The sequence below is a fragment of the Brachypodium distachyon genome, chromosome 4 (assembly GCF_000005505.3).
Source record: "Brachypodium distachyon strain Bd21 chromosome 4, Brachypodium_distachyon_v3.0, whole genome shotgun sequence".
Classification (NCBI taxonomy): Eukaryota; Viridiplantae; Streptophyta; class Magnoliopsida; order Poales; family Poaceae; genus Brachypodium; species Brachypodium distachyon.
In genome coordinates, this window is record NC_016134.3 from 44245331 (window position 1) to 44265979 (window position 20649).

Consider the following 20649-nt stretch of genomic DNA (forward strand, 5'->3'; position numbering starts at 1 on the left):
ATGCTGAGATCCTTCCCCTCCGTGGCCGTGGCAACGTTGCTCCTCGTGGCAACGTTGCTATACCTCCTCCATATGTTTCTTTCAACGAGGAGCTGCAGGATCTTTAGCTCACCACCGGCCAGGCCTGGGGCAGTGGGGCCGCGGCTTCTTCCTCCAGGCCCGTCGCCATGGCCGGTGGTGGGAAGCCTGCCGGAGATGACTTTGAACAAGCCAGCGTTTCGGTGGATCCACCGCGTGATGCACGATCTAGGCACCGATATCGCCTGCTTCCGTCTCGGCGGTGTCCACGTGATCCCCGTGACGTGCCCCAGGATCGCTAGGGAGGTGCTCCATAGGCAGGACGCCAACTTTGCGTCCCGCCCGTTGAGCTTCGCCTCGGGCGCCGTCAGCGGCGGATACGTTGATGTCGTGCTGGCACCCTTCGGGGAGCAATGGAAGAACATGCGCCGGGTGGTCCTCTCGGAGATCGTCTGCCCTTCCCGCCATAAGTGGCTCCATGAGTGGCGCGCCCAAGAGGCCGACAACCTCACACGCTACGCCTACAGCCTCGCCCTGCAGCGCGCAGCCGTGGATGTGAGGCACGTGGCGCAGCATTACTGCGGCAACGTCATCCGCCGCCTCCTGTTCGGCAGACGATACTTTGGTGGAGGGGGGATTGAGGACGGCGGGCCGGGGCCGCTGGAGGTCGAGCACGTGGACGCCTCCTTGGCCACGCTGGGGATGGTCTACGCGTTCTGTGTCAGCGACTACCTCCCATGCCTGCTCGGGCTCGACCTCGACGGCCACGAGAAGAAGGTAAGGGCGGCCCTCTCCAAGATGGACAGGCTGCATGACGCGGTCATTCATGAGAGGTGGCGGCAGTGGAAGTCTGGCGAGAGGCGGCCGGAGGAGGTCGAGGACTTCCTCGACATCCTCATCTCGTTTAAGGACGCGCCGCTCTCAATCGACGAGGTCAGAGCTCTCTGCAGGGTACGTAAGAACTAACTCCTCTTCTAGATCTCTCCATCGATGCATGCACCCAAGTGAACACGTAGCAAAATCAAAGGGAGTGTTTATCTTTCGGTCGATTTAGAAATTATTATTTCTCATCATTTCCCATTGCGTGAATCTCATGTGATTTGATCAAACGGTTATTCGCATCGACTTAGAAAAATATATAGTTAGTTCTCAGTCGCCTTAGAAAATAGCAAAGCTCCAAAATTAATTGAGTTCATGCAGGACATAGTTTTGGCGGCGCTGGACAACCCGTCGAACGCGGTGGAGTGGGCGATGGCGGAGATGGTGAACCAGCCGGAGCTGCTGGAGAAGGCAGTGGAGGAGCTGGACCAGGTGGTGGGGCGCGACCGGCTGGTGCAGGAGTCAGACATCCTGAAGCTCCGGTACGCCAAGGCGTGCATCCGGGAGGCGTTCCGGCTCCACCCGGTGGCGCCCTTCAATCTGCCGCACGTGGCGCTCGCCGACGCCACTGTGGCGGGCTACCACATCCCCAAGGGCAGCCACGTCCTCCTTAGCCGGGTCGGGCTGGGCCAGAACCGGGCCGTCTGGCCCGACCCGCTGCGCTTCGACCCGGAGCGCCACTTGGTGAACAATGACGTGGCGCTGGCAGAGAGCGAGCTGAGGTTCATCTCCTTCAGCACGGGCCGTCGCGGGTGCATGGCCGCGTGGCTCGGGACGGCCATGAGCGTCATGCTCTTCGGGAGGCTCCTGCAAGGATTCACCTGGAGCAAGCCGGAAGGCGTGGAGGTTATCAGTCTCAAGGAGGCCCAGCATGACCTCTTCATGGAAAAGCCGCTGTTGCTTCATGCCGAGCCACGCCTCCCGGTGCACCTCTACCGAGCGGCTAGCTGCTTAACCGGTTAATTAGCTGCTGCTTTGGGAAATAACTCCAATTTTCTCCATATATGGTGTTGGATCGAGTGGCTAGTGTTTGGGGGGAAAGAGAGATTCCCCTTGATTTATCTAGTCTAATGCAATAAAAAAAAGGGTGTATTGGGTCCTACTACCCCTAGGTGTCTTCTCTTATACGCATCGCCGTCTAATGAGTATGAGAAATACAAGATCCTCGTGCGCGCCGCGGCCGGCGTCTTCCATAGTGCGGGGCGTTGGGCATGGATGGGCAAGAGGCCGTGGACGTGGAGCCCCGCCGACTCGAGCTCGCCGGTTCTCTTCGACCCGCGGAGCACCCGGACGGCCGCACCGTCTTCGTGTCCGCGCAGCAGCGCCGGGCCGGCGGCACCGGGCCGGACCTCAGCGAGTGGACTTGACACGGCGGCTGGCTGCTGCCATTCTTCGAGGCCCAGCTCGACGCGTGGGTCGGGCTCTGCCGCGAGCAGCACGATCCGGACAGCGGGCGGCGCGACGCCGTGCTGGCGCACATGGGGGATGCCAGGTTCTGCGTCGTGGAGCGCGCGGCGCGGGACGGCGGCCGCGAGTGGGTGCTCCATGTCACCACGTTCCTGTCAGGTATGGCAAGCGCGGCGGCCTCACGGTCGCGGATCGCCGCCACGTCGGATCCTACCTGGTGCCCAGGCACAATATGTTCTTCAAAGTGCAGGCATTCTTCGTGTAACAAAAAAAATTTTAGCTCGATGTTTAAGAACGAAAACAAAATTGCCGCGCCAAGCATTCCTAGGATATATACTCTCACGTCTTTCGCTTGGCGGCGACCTGTGTGATAGTAAAGGAAGTTTTCGAATCTTATTTGTTAATTCTTACCTGCTCAACGGCTAAGTGCCTATGCTTTGGGTAAACTGGTAAAGAAAAACGAGTAACGAAGAATCGCCAGAAGAGAGAATATTTTGCTTCATGGATTCTCGTGGCACAAAAAGTGAATCTAAGGTACGAGTACTAGTTAAAATACGTCGAACCAACTGCGCACCATGAATCTAAGGTACGAGTACTACGTTATCCCTCTCAAGGAGGCCTAGGACAATGGCCTTGTCTATCAGGTACTGATAGGTGGGGGTGTAGGCGACTGCCAGCTGAACAGAGAGTTCATCATTTAGACTATCAAAAAATTTCTCGCGGCGCTTGAGATCGGTATTCACTTCGTCAGGTGCATAACGGGACAGACTGTTGAATACCTCAATGAACTCTATCACTGTGCAACTTTCCTGCCTCAGTTTCTGAAATTCTTTCTTTTTCAAACTGAGTACCTCCGTGGAGATGTGGGCAGTACGGAAAGCCTCCTGAAACATGTCCCATGTGACATCTTCAATACGGGTGGTAATCTGGAAATTTTCCCACCAAGATGCGGCTGGTCTTTCCAACAAGTGAGCGGCAAATCTTACTTTCTCTGCATGAGTGCAGTTAACAGTTACCAGATTTTTGTTGACTGAACGGAGCTAGTCGTCTGGCACAATGGGTTACGGGGAGCTTGAGAAAGTGGGTGGGTGTAGCCTCAGGAAACGGGTCAACATATCAACTTGGGGTGGTGGGTGGTGCTGGTTGTTATTGTTTTGGTTATTGTTCTGGTTATTGTTGGCCATCTGCTGAGTAATTAATTGGATAAACTGAGTCTGTGCTGCAAGTAACTGTTGCACTAAAGCTGCATTGTTGTTCCTATCTGCGTTATTTTCATCATCATCATCATCTGCGGGGTTGGCGTCTTGGCGGCATCTGTTTAGGATAGCAAATATGAGGAAATATAGATGGACAAGGACTGAGGATAGCTATTCCCCCACAAATAGACACAAGCATATCAATCACACAAACAATTCTTTATTAAAAATTCTTTTAAAGATCCAATAAAACGACGGAGTGATTTATTGATAGCCCACGGCCTAAGTAGATGAAAATATAAAGGAAGAACCGACGATCTACGTCGCCATACAACAAAGTCCTGTATGGTCAACGACTAACACGCACGCGAATATTTATTATATGCTAAGGGAAAAGTGTGGTGGTCTCCAACTCAACTAAGAGAGTGCGGCGAAGGTGCTGGCTCCATCTGTTCCCTTCTTGGAGCAGGTGTTGGTGGCGGGGGTGTCCTTCTCCGGAGGTCTCTCATCCTCCGAGGGCTCATCTGGTGGTGGTCCCTCTCCTTGGGGCTCAGGTATCTCCTCAACTGGTGCTGGTACCCCATCCGTTCAGGTGCCTTGATTGCCGTGATTCTAGGAACCTACGAAGCAGATTTCAATGTGAAAGCAAAGCGCTGACGACTTTGCCTTCTAGGCATGAAATCGAGCTAGGTTTTTTCCCACGGCCGCAGAATGACAAGACTAACCCCAGGGAACCTCGATTGCAAAAAGTGGGCCCATGGAGGTTTTTCTAAAAATCACCCATCATAAGCGAGCAATCAGCGCTTGTTTCGGTAAAATCTTGCACTTTCGACGAAGATAGTCCCGCCGTCTTCCGAAACGGGTGGGGTAGCACGAAGCTGACACATAGGAAGTTAGGGTGGACAATTCCGACGGCGCACGTCCGAAGCACGTCGTCTACCCCATCCATTCAGGTGCCTTGATTGCCGCGATTCTAGGAACCGACGAAGCAGATTTCAAGGTGAATGCAAAGCACTGACGACTTTTCCTTCCAGGCATGGAATCGAGCTAGGTTTTTTCCCATGGCCGCAGAATGACAAGACTAACCCCCAGGGAATCTCGATTGCGAAAAATGGGACCGCGGAGGTTTTTCTAAAAATCACCCATCCTAAGCGAGCAATCAGCGCTTCTTTCGGTGAAATCTTGCACCTTCGACGAAGATGGTCCCGCCGTCTTCCGAAACGAGTGGGGTAGCACGGGGCTGACACATAGGAAGTTAGGGTGGACAGTTCCGACGGCGCACGTCCGCCTTCTAAGATACTTAGGATTCTTCCTCTACAAGTTATGCGCGAGGCATGCTTCGTATACAAGTTATCTACGATTACAATTCTACTATATCTTCATACATGGCTTCCTTCTCCTGTACGACATCTTTCAAGGCCGGGTGGTTGACTCATGCCTTGAGTCAGTCCTCTTCTTCAGTCAGTACTTGGCTACCCGGCTGGGATATCATCGTCAGGGCTCGACTAAAATGGAAGAGATCATGGCATGGCACCATTTAAGGGATGGGGCCGTAGCAGAGGAGATGAGGCGGCACGACAGTGTAAGGTGCGCTCTGGACGCGTCTAGATGAGAGGGAGGGAGGGAGGGAGAGAGAGAGAGAGAAGGGATGGGTGGCTGCTAGGTGGGTCCGAGGTCCACTGGTAGTGATATTGAAGGTAGGGAGAAGGAGGAGAATGTGAGGGTTGAGCAAAACAACTGAACTGTATTTTTGACCAAACTTTGATTTCATCGATTTTGTTCAATAATTAATATTGAATTGGGCAGACCCGCATTTTTTGCACATTTGGATTCAGGGCCTTGAGCTGATCTGACTCAAATGGTGGTGGTCTCAAATTTTCTGAATTCAAAAGGTTTGAAAACATTTGAAAATACAAACCTTGCTAAAGTTTGAATTTGGAAATGCAATGGAAATTTGTACAGATGATCTAAAATATCATTTTATAAACTTGTTAAAAAAACCGAGGTACATATGCGTTGGTGAATTTATTTCCCTTTTTGATTGAAAACAAGTGATCAAAAGAGAGAAGTCTTAGAACGTGTTTAGCTCTCATCATTTTGAACTGGAATCTTAAATTTTGTTCTAAATTCCAAAAACATGATTTAGTTATTAGGGAATTAATCATTTTAAATTTTTGTTTAGTTAAAGATCCTTAGATGACATAGATTGATATTGGATTGGTGGTGATTAATGTTTTCAACTTTTCAATTTCAAAATATTTTCTTGACTCCAAATATTGTGTTCAAATTCTTCAAATAAACATCCTATAAATAAATTCCATTAATTCTGAAGGAACTCCAATTATTTTTTTGAAATTTGGTTTTTTCTTGTTGTTTAAATAAGTTTTAAAAACTATTGTGTGACGTCAGCCAGGTACTGCATTGCACGAGTACCCGCATCTCTTCTCTGGTATGTCAAATTTCGGGGAAGAGTGTGTTTAGAAGGGGTGTAGCCCGTCGCACCCTATTTTTTGAAATTTGGAAGTAAAAATGAGTCAATAAATTCTGGTATTTAATTGCCTCTATATTTGGTATGCCTTTACTTCTTGCTCAAATATGAGATACTGGTACAAATATGTTCAGATCATCTTTATACATCCACGCAACCATTATCATCACGAGTAACTCGTGCCATGCATGATCTTAATCCTATCTTTCATCCAAATCTTCTAGATTTCATTTCTTAAAGTAGCGCCCCGTTAAATACTTCCCCAAAATGAGATGAACCGTGAAAAATGCTTATGATTCTGATCCATATATGGCAGTACACATGTAGACAATTAATGTTTTCAATCTGTCCAGATTTGAGTAGAAACACGTGGGTTTTGGGACTTGCCTCAATCGGGATAGGCAACATCCAACATGTTTGGAGGTCTATAAATAGGGCCTCCCGTGCAAAGGCAGTTCATAGCAAGCAAGCTAGCAACCTCGCAAGTCGCAACACCGGTAGTGTAGTCAATTAGCCACAACAATGCTGAGATCCTTCTCCTCCGTGGCCGTGGCCCAGCTGCTGCTCGTGGCAACGTTCCTGTACCTCCTCCAGAGGTTTCTGCCAAGGAGGAGCTGCAGGATCTTCAGCGCACCACCGGTTGGGCCTGGGCCCAGACTTCTTCCTCCGGGCCCATCGCCATGGCCAGTGGTGGGAAGCTTGCCGGAGATGACGCTGAATAAGCCAGCGTTCCGGTGGATCCACCGCGTGATGCACGAGCTAGGCACCGACATCGCCTGCTTCCGTCTCGGCGGCGTCCACGTGATCCCTGTGACGTGCCCCAGGATCGCCAGGGAGGTGCTCCAGAAGCAGGACGCCAACTTCGCGTCCCGCCCACTGAGCTTTGCCTCGGGCGCCGTCAGTGGTGGGTACGTTGATGTCGTGCTGGCACCCTTCGGGGAGCAATGGAAGAACATGCGCCGGGTGGTCCTCTCGGAGATCGTCTGCCCTTCCCGCCATAACTGGCTCCATGAGAGGCGCGCCCAAGAGGCCGATAACCTCACACGCTACGCATACAGCCTCGCCCTGCAAGGCACGACCGTGGATGTGAGGCACGTGGCGCAGCATTACTGCGGCAACGTCATCCGCCGCCTCGTGTTCGGCAGACGATACTTTGGTGGAGGGGGGATTGAGGACGGCGGGCCGGGGCCGCTGGAGGTCGAGCACGTGGACGCCTCCTTGGCCACGCTGGGAATGGTCTACGCGTTCTGTGTCAGCGACTACCTCCCGTGCCTGCTCGGGCTTGACCTCGATGGCCATGAGAAGAAGGTAAGGGAGGCCCTCGTCAAGATCGACAGGCTGCACGACGCGGTCATTCTTGAGAGGTGGCGGCAGTGGAAGTCTGGCGAGAGGCGGCCGGAGGAGGTCGAGGACTTCCTCGACATCCTCATCTCGTTTAAGGGCGCGCTGCTCTCAATTGACGAGGTCAGAGCTCTCTGCAGGGTACGTAAGAACTAACTCCTCTTCTAGATCTCTCCATCGATGCATGCACGCAAGTGAGCACGTAGCAAAATCAAAAGGAGTGTTTATCTTTCAGTCGATTTAGAAATAATTATTTCTCATCATTTCCGATTGCGTGAATCTCATGTGATTTGATCAAACAGTTATTTCGCATCGACTTAGAAAAATATACAGTGAGTTCTCAGTCGCCTGAGAAAATATCAAAGCTCCGAGATTAATTGAATTCATGCAGGACATAGTTTTCGCGGCGGTGGACAACCCGTCGAACGCGGTGGAGTGGACGATGGCGGAGATGGTGAACCGGCCGGAGTTGCTTGAGAAGGCGGTGGAGGAGCTGGACCAGGTGGTGGGGCGCGACCGGCTGGTGCAGGAGTCGGACATCCCGAAGCTCCAGTACGCCAAGGCGTGCATCCGGGAGGCGTTCCGGCTCCACCCGGTGGCGCCCTTCAACGTGCCGCACGTGGCCCTCGCCGACGCCACTGTGGCGGGCTACCACATCCCCAAGGGCAGCCACGTCATGCTCAGCCGGGTCGGGCTGGGCCGGAACCCGGCTGTCTGGCCCGACCCGCTGCGCTTCGACCCGGAGCGCCACTTGGTGAACGATGATGTGGCGCTGACAGAGAACGAGCTGAGGTTCATCTCCTTCAGCACGGGCCGTCGCGGGTGCATGGCCGTGTGGCTCGGGACGGCCATGAGCGTTATGCTCTTCGGGAGGCTCCTGCAAGGGTTCACCTGGAGCAAGCCTGAAGGCGTGGAGGTTATCCATCTCAAGGAGGGCAAGCATGACCTTTTCATGGAGAAGCCGCTGTTGCTTCATGCCGAGCCACGCCTCCCGGTGCACCTCTACCGAGCGGCTGCTCAACCAGTTAATTAGCTAGTTTGTGTTTCTGCAAATAAAGATCGAGCTAGGTCCATCGATCGCCATGTAACTCCTATGATGTGTGGGATTAGCTATATTATCATTTGGGGAAAACAGAGATCCTCCTTGATTTAAATTACGGAATCATCGGAAAATATATTGCGCGCACGTTCGCACGTTTGTTCGGCTGCGCGACGCGCTCGAGCGCTGCCTGCCGCCTGCTGCGCTATGTCCTGCATGCATGCAATTTCTTTTTGCTTTTGCTAATCGGGAAGGGCACGACCCATGCATGCACTTGTTTTGTTACAGCAGCATGCATGCTCTCTCCATGTACTTTTTTTTAGTAGTTTTTTTGCAAACTCAAAATATTTTGTAGATTAAACCGTTTGTCCGATTCCCCACAATCCGTTTTCACCGTTAACTTTGTATCGATGAGAGTTTCAAAAGTAGATATCTCTCGTATATATTTTGTCGAAAATTTATTTGACCCTTCTGTTACCATGCGGTAATGCACAAATTACCACACTTGTTTAAGAAAAGTTAACATGCGCTAATCTATTCCTAACACAACACTATTTCATATATATATATTGGGTGGCAACTTTACCACGTGGCAACTGTGATGCACAAATCGCCATTGTATGAAGTTATGACGAGGTAATTTATTATTAATAGGGCAGCGTCATATATTATTGGGTGGTGATTTACATATTATTGGATGGTACCATTGAAACCAAAATCGCCACCGTATTTTATATATAATTGACACGTGGTATTATGTTACTAGTAGGGTGGCAACTTCATATATTATTGGGTGGTGACTTTACATATTATCGGATGGCGAAACAGGCTGCTTGTACACAAATTGTAATCGATGGGTGGATCGAGCGGTGGTGCCTCTCCCGCAAGGCTTGCACCGGGGAGGAGCTCTGCACACTCACTACACCCGCACGAGACCAGGGTCATGACGACGGAATCAAGCTAGTGGAGCGAGCGGTGTGTGCAAGATTTTGACCGAAATGGATGGACGTACAATGTTTAAATGTGGTCCTTAGGGTGGCAATTATCGGCATTAGGGTTGGCAATTTATGTTCATTAGAGGTGACAGTTTGTCTACATTAGGATGTCAATTTGTGTTCAAAGAGATGGCAATCAACGTGCATTATGGGTGGCAATTTGTTTTCGTCGAAGGTGGCAATTTGTGTGCGTTAGGGATGACAATTTTATGTTCATCAAAGGATGGCAATTTATATGCATTATGGGAGTGGCAATTTGTGTACAGTATGGATGACAAGGAGATGAGTTTGTGTGAGTCATTTCAAATGGAGGTGGTATCTCGATTCGAGTGGAGGAGATGCGGGATGCAGCGATAGGTGCTAGATTTTTTACCAAGACGAATGGAGGCACATGGTTATTTGTGTTTTATTATGGGGTAACTTCACGGGTTATAAGGTGGTAACTTCATTAGTTCTTTGAGGGTAACTTTTAAGCGAAATTTTTTTTGTCAAAACATGTCAATATGGATCTAGTTTCGAATAACTCGTCGAGACAACTCCAACGGTGAAGACAGATCTAAACCAAGTACACCGTTTGAGAGAGAAAATATTTTGAAATTCGTTACTACAAAATGCTGGACGTGATTCTATATGCATGCATGCAATTACTTTTTTTACTATTTGCATGTAAATTACTCACGCATGCTACCGTCCGTGTGTCAGAAAGTGTTCGCGCGCTCGAGCTAATGCGTGACGTCACGCGCTAGTGACATTCTTTAAATTAATGCAATAAAAAGGGTGTATCGTTCTATCAACCCGTCTTCTCTTCTACTCTCTCCGTTTGGACTTATAAGACTCCTATCGAATTTGTGTCACACTTTAACCACCAATTATTCAAATTATATTTAGTATATGTATAGAAAAGTTATATCATTAGAAAAAAATTAATACGAATCTAATAATATATCTTTTTTGTGCTGCAATAATCTCATATTACCAATGTAATTTTTTTTCAAAAGTTTAACGTAATTCATCGTGCGCCTTGTAAACCCAAACGTAGTCAGGACATCAAACCGAACGGTGGTGCCACTGGTTCTTTGCTCGGCATCGCCGTCAACTGGTCCGCCGCATCCAGGGGGAAGACGAGACCTGGAGGGTTGCGGGTGGACACGATTGGCATGTCATTGACTAAAGCACATGCCAAACAATTTATTTGTCAGTATCCCTGAAAAAAAATCACACCTCGATCGCCTACAACTACAAGCAAGTAGCAGCACTACAACAGAAGTACAAAAATGACCGATCACGGAGAACATGCCCACGCCCATACGGCCATACCTGACATGAAGCCGCCAAAGCGTACTGAGAACAGGCTTTACGACATCTCAAACAGCACTCACCAGAGCTCTTCCTTCAGCATTTCTCAGCAACGGTCATAGACTCATAGCACACATTTACCTACCTGTTGTCGGTTACTTGGAGATGCATGGAACTTTGGTTTCGTACAACCGAACATACATGAGAGTGAACAGGGTTTACAATTTACCCATGCAGCTGAAAAATATTGTACCACAAAGGCTGATACACAGATACAGTAAAAGAAAGCCCTGTTTACAACTTAACGAACAATTGAAATGTGTCGTACTTGTTGGTCTATGAAACCAAGGGAAAGTATGCAATTGACCTACGTAACATAAGAATGCAATGTAGATTCTTATCGAGTAGCAGAACATGGTATCTATTGGCTTTTCCAAACGTTCTGCAACTGCTAGTTTGAAACCTTTTAATATTCACCTTGCCTTGCAAACAGTTTATGCTACAGTTACGCTGAATTACACTAGCAGCCTTGAGTCACAATTTACACTAGACTTGATGTCTTAAGGTTCGGAAGGGCTTCCCAACACAGCTTGCAAAAGAGAAACCATTTTTTTATCTTAGAGTCGACAATGTGTGGCTTATATGTTGTTCCCTTTAAGTAAAAGATGCATCAGTCCCAACGTGCAGAGCTTGAGCATCCTGACCTTCGAGGTAGTGTCGCACATCCATCAGGCCAAGGGATGGATGGGTGTGCGTCCATCTTGAAATGACAAACCGAGCAAATAGATAACTCTCCTTTGGGCAACTGTTCAGTTATGAAACAGGGGGACAAGACCTTACCAAACAGTAAAGACTGATTTAAATTAGATGTCTCCAGTGTGTTAGACTCATCGTTCCAGTGATACACAGAGATAATTCTAGAATGACCGAGCAAGCTGTACAATGAGATGGCATATATGGGAGAAAAGTTTGCAGTATCCCTCTTCTGCAGCGATCTACTGCAGGGCTCCAAATGACAGAACCAATGCCAGCAGCTCATAATCGGCAGCATTTGATGAGGTGGACACAGTTCCTCCCCTCATTTTGGCCTCAACCATTTGCAGGCACTCTGACTGGAGTTTCATATGGGAGCAGCAGCATGATTTTGGGAGTCATGAAGCAGTTCAGCGCAGATGAGAGTTCAACCAAGTGGTGTGCTTCATCGTCCTCTAGCAACACGCTATGTTTTGAAGACAAGAAGTTCAATGATCTCCTGGAGCTCACCACGCCCAGCAAGTTTTCTGATAAGCTCCATCCAACAACTCTGAAGGGGATGAATAGCTAACAATGCACCACCTTGCTTTTTCGTTAGACTCTCCAACTCTTCAGGTCGGGCCTCCCAACCATCATTCCATCCATCACTCCAGACAGTTGTTTCATTTGGTGGTTCATGAGGAGGAACATATTCTTCTTTGGAAAACAACAATTGCTCCCACTCTTCTAGAACTGCTTCCAGAACAGCAACACTTTTAACAGAAGAAGCACCATCCGGCAAGTGTAAGAAGCAAGATACTGCAGAGTCTAGACTTGCCGGTTTTCGGGTGTAATATTAGCATCTGGCAGAACTGCAGTAATCATCTGACTAGATCATCTTGAGTGCCACTAGAGTCCCTGTGATGCTACTAGAGGGATTGGCATTGGCACTCAGCTCCATCAGCTACGGAATCACTCGTTCCAGGCTCACACCATAACTCCCACGGCTGTACCTGGGAGACTGGGAAACAACCTCATTTCAAAGACTTTTCAGGTTCCTTCCTGTGATAAACTGCATCAGCTGCAGAGCATAGAGCCTTAGTCGGCTATCAACTTATCCCAGACACCAGATCTGACCATTTCAAGAGAGCCAGCATGTTTCCCTGATGACTTAAGTCAGAGGTGACAGCAGCTTATGCAGCAACACTTGAGACTCAAAAGAACCCTCGATCAGATCCGACAAACAGCCATCTGTTGTAGCACCATAAAGCTCCAGAAGATCCATAGGATTGCTTGAATCTGCACTCTCTTTCCAAATCTTCCTGTCCTTCATAGTACACTTCAACTACAGATTCCAAAGCACATCCAGAAAGAATCAAAGCTTGACAAATATATGATGTGTCCATTATAATTCCATTGTTAAAGCCAACTTTTACAAACATGGAGATGACATCCTAACAGTATGGAGAGAGGTGAGCAATATATGTCAACAGTACCCCTCCACCACTCCACCTCACTACTATAATAATCCGAGAAAGATTTCGTCTTGCCAAACTGAAATTTTCCTTAATTCTGGTTTCCTTAAAATACACATCTTAGTATTGTTTTATAAATGCTGTAGCCCTGAAGGCCATACTAAGATAATCGTTTATGCATGGCTACATGTCAAAGATCAGTTGTTGTTTGAGTGTAAAAAATTCTGAATCTTTTCTCAGATCATAACAAAAAGACACATTGGCGCATATGGCAATAATCATCAGTGAAAAGACTAAAAATATTTAGGAAGATCTGCTGTAGCCCTGAAGGCCATACTGAGATAATCGTTTATGCATGGCTATATGTCAAAGATCAGTTGTTGTTTGAGTGTAAAAAATTCTGAATCTTTTCTCAGATCATAACAAAAAGACACATTGGCACATATGGCAATAATCATCAGTGAAAAGACTAAAAATATTTAGGAAGATCACAAGTAACACCTCGAATAGATATTGCAAATTATGTAAATGTTCGTACTCAACAGTCTTACCCCAGTAGAGGGCCTAAGCGGATAATATCAAGACACCTTCGACATTTTCCATTCTTTGAAATGTACAATAGTCTCCTGAGATTGTCTGTACAGGGTAAGTCCCAAGTTCCAGGAACGAGTTGTCTAAGTCAACAAGATGCCGGACTTCCGGTTTACGCAGACAAGTGACTGCCTCTCTTGCGGCTCAGCATCTGTATGAGGGAAGTAGAACAAGCAGGAGATACACATTAATAAAGAAATAAGTAGGGAGTTGTTTTCATTTTTTCAGTAATGGAATTAAATGGTAGACATTAGAAGTAAATGACGATCTAAACAGTAGATATTTAAAGAACTTGGGCAAGAACATATCGATGATAGGGTGGCTAATTGGCATCATGCCCAAAAATACTGAATAGATATTTTAGGAGACTCGGACAAATGGGTACAGGGAGGGATCTTACAACTAGGACGGCTTTTTCTTGTGCACAGTTTTTGGAATTCGCTTGAAAACTTGAACTCCTTTCTTCATTTCCCTGCACAACAAATATGAGAACAGTCCTGGAAATGTTCAAACAGAAATAAAAGGGTTCATTTCCACAAAAGTAAATACCACAAACCTCTGGTGCAAGAAGACTATGAGATAGAACAAGGGCAAGAGCAGCAATGTCAAGATGCAGAGAGCCAAATAGAATCTGTTTGTTTGTTTCTGCACAAAAAAAGGGTAATGATCAACAGGAAGTTGGAAGGGGATTTATTTTTTTATAAATTTTCCCAGAACCTGAATCTAGTGAAAAACATAAAAGAAAATGAAAACATTGCAAAAGTGTGAAGCTACGCAATAGTTTGAGAAACTCAAATTGCACTACGTAGCAATTAAGATCAGTCAATCAGAAAGGTAGACTATAATAAATCAACAGATCTAGAACATACTAAAATGAATGATCTTATCTTACGAAAAACATCATAAAGGTTAATAACACAGCACTGAGTTCTGAATAAAATGTTAGCATGCCTTAAAGGTTATTTTGCTTACTTGAAGCTTAATTGCCTAACACAAAACTTAATGACACAACATGACACAATAAGTTTAGAACTTTTTTCTCCAAACATGGTTTTTGAGGTAAAAAGTTGCTCACCCTGCCACCTTTGGGGAAAGGTTTTGAGTCTCCATTACAAGTGTGGGCATCACAGAATTGCCGCAAGAAAAATTCTGTGGAACAAGCTGCATCAGTAAAGAAGCCTAAATGGGAGAAAATATAAGTATAAGATCAGTGCATTTAACCAGTACTCACCATGAAGACGGCTGGCAGAATGCCCTTGATTAACAGGGAAGCAATTATCTGCAAGGCTCTGTTAGAAGAAGCTAAAGGGAGTTAATATTGCTATTGCAACTAAACCCTAATGATATCTAGGCATATAGCACATTTGTTGTTTGACAATACATAAACAAAAGTACCGAGAAACATGCAGCAATCGTTCTAACTCTCCTATCATGAGTCATGATCATCTCATAGTGCTTACATGCAGGTGGGTACAACAACAACAGTTTACCAGATCCATATGTAGATAAACATGTAAATCTAAATACCATGTTCACACAAGTGCATCGAATAAAGAAGCAAGTACACCAGCAGGACTGCATGCATGAACTAATTCAGCTTATCAGTATCACAGTGCAGAACAATAGTTTTAAACAAGAATGGCAATATCAGAATATATACCAGATAAGAGGAATAACAAAATACGTCTAGACATTATGTAATGCAAACATATATATATGACAAGCATAGGGATATGTATCTTGTATGCTACAAGCAACAAGCCCACAAGATCAGAAAAAAAAATTAACCAAACATATTTAGGGCAGTTCAAACAAAATGATAATAACCTCACAAAGATGACAATTCCTTGCAGCTGCAGCTGCATTGCATTTACTCTTTGGTTTCTTGAACTCCATTGTCAGATCACAGTGAAGTGCTCCACAAAGATCTGCCAAGCATCTTCCTTGACTCTAAAGAAAGAATTTAAGATTTAGCATTTCATGAATCCAAACAAAACTAAATATACAAAGTTGAATTGACCAGGATAAATCAAACAAGTTAATTGTTAATAATCATGACCAAGAAAATGCCATAAAATTGGTCTTACTTAGCATTGATCCTGTTTCTTCAATAAATGAAAAGAACAGGCAAAAAAAAAAGAAGAAACCATCACACTTGTTCTGACAACTGCATTGACTACATACAATTATATTAAGTGAACATATATGAAACAGATATAGTTGTCAATGGAATTAATAATAAAAGACAAAAGAAGTCATGACAGCCAGTAAGAAGCATACATTATCCAAAAGATTATTGTGCCGGTTTGAAAAATGCTGATCGATATATTTCTCTGCTCGAAAGGATTTCTTGCAGAAACCACAACGCCACTCGTTTACATCAAAATGGATCTTATGTTCCTCTTGTTCCCGAAACATGTCATTTTCAGCATGAAGCCTGCATTTGCTTGGTAGCTCATACTTCTCCTTTTCCACGAAGGGCATCAAATACTGCATAAAAAGAGAGTCTAACCTGTAATGTCCTTATGGATGTACCAGTACAGTGAGAAGTCACATTCATGCCATACCTCATCAATAGCTTTCCAAGCTGCACGGCTCCTTTCCCTTGAGCAATGCACCTCATGTGTGTGCTGGTTTGTTTGATGATGAATTCTGGCAACAAGTGGAAACATAAAACTCTTCACTTCTTCAGTATTGTGTCTCAAAATTATACATAAAACATGACTCGCTAAAGCAGAGGCCTTCTTCTCGGGCAGGGTAGCCAGTTGCAACTGACTGTGGCAATCTGCCGACAGCACCTGCTGCCAGTCGGTGGTGGAGGAGCTCCCGGGATATGTGTGAATGCCTTACGGCTCCATGCATGTTTCTAACTCTCTCAGCTGTAGAGTGTGTGGCATCCAAGAGCTATTCTGTAATTGTTTTTTGTTCATTTTTATGCCCTTATCTGTAACCATGCAACACAATGTTCGTGTGGGACCTCTATGTCCCAATTTGGTTTAATATATATAAGCAGGCTTCCTTTTAAAAAATTGAAAATAAAAATAGTACATACACTATAAGGGTTCCACAGCAGCATGTAAACTGATAAAAAAAAATTATAGCATCTGTTATTGCTTAGTTCAGTTACTTATCTTATTCAGTAATTCCAGAATAATTGACTGTTGTTGTTTTCCATGACATGATAGGTATTGAGGATGATGTTTACTTTTCTGCTTTGTTTTTGTTAAATAAAAAAATCTGCTTGGTAAAAGCAATGATATGGAACTTAGTTTGTGTGTCCAAGTCTTCAGCTTCAGCCAAATTGCATCCATTCCAAAACGGAGGTCTTAGCAGAAGACAGCTCAGATGTGTGTCATTGAGTTGTGGATGCCACCATTGTTCACCCAACCCTTTTGTTCTGAGCGGCCTGGTCTTCATGTTGGCCAAATTTTATTAAAAGATGTGTGTTTATACCAATACACTGAAAATACAACGAAAGCAGGCAGTAACAAAGCTTCTTATTCTTCTCACCCTTCCAATGGTATGGATACTTGCGCTTCTTATCGCTTAAGAAATGTCTGATTAGTCCTCCGAAGACATATGTCCACTATTCTTCCATGGCACAGAATGCGGTTCAGCTTTGCCACGACATATTACAAAATGCACTTTGATTATATGATCTAAACTGGTTACAGAGCATCCTCGCCAAGATCTGGTCAGCCCTCAAGTGTCTCCTAGCCACGGCTTATCCTTCTGGAGTCTGATCTAGTGTCTCTAACAGGCCATAGGTGAAGAGCTACTTTACTAGGATCCCCATGAGGACCTTAGGACAAAAAACAGTGTAACTTCAGGAATCTAGATGATGAACTTATTTCATATGGCAACCCAGAATAGAATATTGATCATGCATACCAACTAGTTTGCAATCTTAAGCTTAGTACCTGGATCCTGTAGCTTCATGGATTTCCTGGAGCATAAAGAAGAGAATATCCAAATTAGCCAGCCAAAGGAAATCAGGTATTCATCTTAACATCAAAGACAACTAGTAAGCTTAATAGTAAAGAGGAGGTAACACTTTTTATTCGCGTGTGGATCACAACATGCTTATGCTTACATGATTAAGAACTGGATACTTGCAAGAAAAAAAAACAGATGAATTATTGTTGACATTTTATCCATCCAGTTCGTACATATACAAAACCAAGGGTGCAACATTCTTCTAGAAAAATTTCATAGGAAGAACTAAAAAATAATATGTGCTAGTCTGACCACATCAGGGAATAATGCAACGCGGTATGGCATTGCTAATAACTCATGGCATTACGACGACCATAAAACCATAGATTCATGCACAAAAAGAACTTGGTATTCATTTCAAGGTAAATAGAATTCATACACATTCTGCTCAGACAGTTGGACTATGGATGACACCAAAAAAACACAACCACATCCACAACATAACCAGCTTTGGTCATGCATAAGATTTAGATCACCTCCAGTCCGCCAATCATTTAGCAAATTGTCAATTTGCAATCAATCCTTGTATGCAACCACACTTCAAAGAGCAATGCAAAAACAAGTTAAATGAGCTGTTTGTGGGTGTAGATACAGTCATAGAGCCAGCCAGCCTCCAAAGTCCAAACACTAAAACTTGCAAAGATCATTGCAAGAGAACACAAGAATCACCCCGAATATACCAACACAAAATGGCCAGACCAAGGATGCAAGTGAAATCCCGTTTGTGTCCCACTTCTAGGCCACGATGGACTTGCTAGTTCACGAAATTTGCCAAAATTTGACTTGAAAATTTGGAGATTGGCCTAGAGGTGGGACATAAGCTGATGTGCGGGAACCGCTTGCACCTTGAGAGGAACGCCCAAAACGAACCACAGCCCTCACACTACTTGGATGATCTACAGCACGAAATTCTAGGGTTACTCCATAAATACATATCGAGCTCTAGATTTGACACAAAACTTAACCAATACTAATAAGCAATCTAAAGGTTAACCATGGACGAACGCGAGTGGCCATTTGCATCGAAACGGCTGGTAAAGCAGCAATAGCGCGTAATCTACAGTAGAAATCAGCAAGAGGGAAGGGGGGCAGCAGTACTAATACAGATGTACCTGATGCGATCCGGCCACGAGAAGAAGGCAAGAGGCGGCGAGGAACGGGGCGAGTAGGGATGAGTCGGGGCGGCCAGCCCAGCTCCTCATCCTCCTAGAAGCTTCTAGAACGTTCTCGGTAGCGGTGTCCCGTTCCTTCCTTGCCAACTCGTCAGGTCCGGAGTCCGGATAGATCTGCACTCCACGTACCGTACTTTAGTCCAGCTGCGCTCAGGGAAGAGGAGGAGGAGGAGGACGGCGGCACGGCGCCCAGGAGCGACGAGCTTCTCAAGCTGCTCTTGACGGCGGCGAGGTAAAGAGAACCCCGATATAGATGTCGGGAAGCGCAAAGACTAGTGGGGTCAGTTTAATGTGCTGGGCTGGGCTTCATTGAGGCAGCGTGTGCGTGGGCCGCATAGTGAGCGAAGTCTCGCATGCCCTGTGTTAGAATTATATTTAGCAGGTGTTAAATATGTAGGAATCCATATTTAAGGGAGACGTCTTTTCACTCTTTCTCAAATATGTAACTGTCTTTTTTTGTGGCATCTCTTCCAATAGACACATTTTGGTGGCACCATTTGTAATCCTTTATATACAATGATCATCAATAAAGAACACATTTGAATCATTTTGTTTTGTCTGTATCTCCTTTACTCCCAATTCTTAACACGTTATCACGCAAGTTGCTCTCCATAGAGATGAATTGGCCTAACAAGAAATAGTAGGATCGCGGAAGGCCTATGGACATGGCAGGCGGCGCAGAAGAAATCGATCTGAGATCGATCATGCGTAGATCATGCGCAAACATGCTTTTACAGAGAAAATGGATCATAAGCAACCAATCTCTGAATCAATCAGGCGAAGAAGATATCGAAAGAGATCGATCCGCACACATGATTTTAAAAGAAACGGAAATCGATCCACACGATCGATTCATCTAATCCTTCTGTCAATTTTTTTTCTATGCTATTGATAAATTAATCGATGAACTATTCATCACGGTTTGATTTTATGCATTCCCAATCAAATTCAGAGAAGATAGATCAGGAGCAATCCATCAAACATCACATAGAAGAAAAACGAAGAAATCGATCTGGAATAATCAATCATAGCATGCGGATACATATGCTGTACAGGAAAACAAAATCGATCTACACACTTGGATTGGTTTGGTTTTACCCTTCTGATTGTTTTTCCATACTAGTCCGTAATTGATTGATTTGGTTTTACCCATATACCTGATACAAGCAAACTGTATCAAATCAAGAAGAGAAGAAGATTAAGAAACGAACCAGAAGAACGGAGATATTGGAGGAAGAGAAGAAGCGGCCCTCAAGCATGCGAAGCAATCAAACCAGCGGCACAGCGACGATCTCGATCGGTGGCGGCACGGCGGCGACCTCACGCCTCCCCACGCAACGACTTCCTCCTCCTTTTCTCCTCTGTCGACATGAACGGTGATGCTTTGCCATTTGCCTCCAGCGTCTCCGGCAACGCAGCGGGAAGCCTTCGCCCCAACATGGAGACGACGTATTACGGCAACGAACGGCCCTCTAGGCCGCACAACAATACTCCGGTGACGCCGTCCAACTGCCTCTGCCCAAGCGGCAGCACGACGGGCCCTAAGCGGCGCGGCTAAGCGGTGGAGCGGAGGCGGCGCTCGCCCTTCGGCCACAGTCCCTGCCCCTCGCCTCCACCACGATCCGGCGGCGGCAGTGGTTTCGGGGTGAATCCCCAACCGATGGGATGGATGGGGAATTCTTGACAATATTTGATTTAGTCCTCATACTTCATTATAATTCCGCCAACATCCCTTCTTTTTCTGTAGGTCCTCAGGCTTACTAGTTTGCAAACAAGTCCAACTAACAGTATTGTATACACAAACTTATCATGTTTTGGCTATCAAGTTTATTTCTATTTTTATTTACATCTCCATGCATTGTTTTGTTGAGTTTTAAATTCCAGAATACGTATGAATGTAAATGTTTTCATGTTCAAATGTATTTGCTTTTAACAATTCGTACAACATGAATGTTGGTACAACGACAATATTATATGCTTATATTAAGCCCAAGATGTTTAAATGCTCAATTGGCTTAATAAAT

General features: G+C 45.7%; 3 protein-coding genes and 1 pseudogene across 3 annotated transcripts; 2 read left to right on the forward strand and 2 right to left on the reverse strand.

Moving 5' to 3' along the window:
* On the forward strand, nt 1-2641 carry LOC100844404 (tyrosine N-monooxygenase). Its single transcript, XM_003576885.2, has 2 exons — nt 1-969; nt 1219-2641. The coding sequence occupies exons 1-2, from the start codon at nt 1-3 to the stop codon at nt 1858-1860; spliced, it is 1611 nt and encodes a 536-aa protein (XP_003576933.1). The 3' UTR covers nt 1861-2641.
* A 3869-nt stretch (nt 2642-6510) lies between these two features.
* LOC100844710 (tyrosine N-monooxygenase) lies at nt 6511-8546 on the forward strand. Its single transcript, XM_024454835.1, is given in 2 exon segments — nt 6511-7563; nt 7721-8546. Coding segments are annotated over 2 exon segments (1695 nt in total). The 3' UTR covers nt 8363-8546.
* A 2318-nt stretch (nt 8547-10864) lies between these two features.
* On the reverse strand, nt 10865-13557 carry LOC100845019 (annotated as a pseudogene).
* LOC100823211 lies at nt 13310-18890 on the reverse strand. The gene is made up of 10 exons (XM_010240283.3): nt 18566-18890; nt 17378-17403; nt 16025-16109; nt 15738-15947; nt 15285-15407; nt 14689-14746; nt 14533-14606; nt 14014-14102; nt 13858-13929; nt 13310-13608 (listed from the first exon to the last, which is right to left on the reverse strand). The coding sequence occupies exons 1-9, from the start codon at nt 18653-18655 to the stop codon at nt 13860-13862; spliced, it is 825 nt and encodes a 274-aa protein (XP_010238585.1). The 5' UTR covers nt 18656-18890; the 3' UTR covers nt 13310-13608; nt 13858-13859.
* Between the last annotated feature and the right edge of the window lie 1759 nt (nt 18891-20649).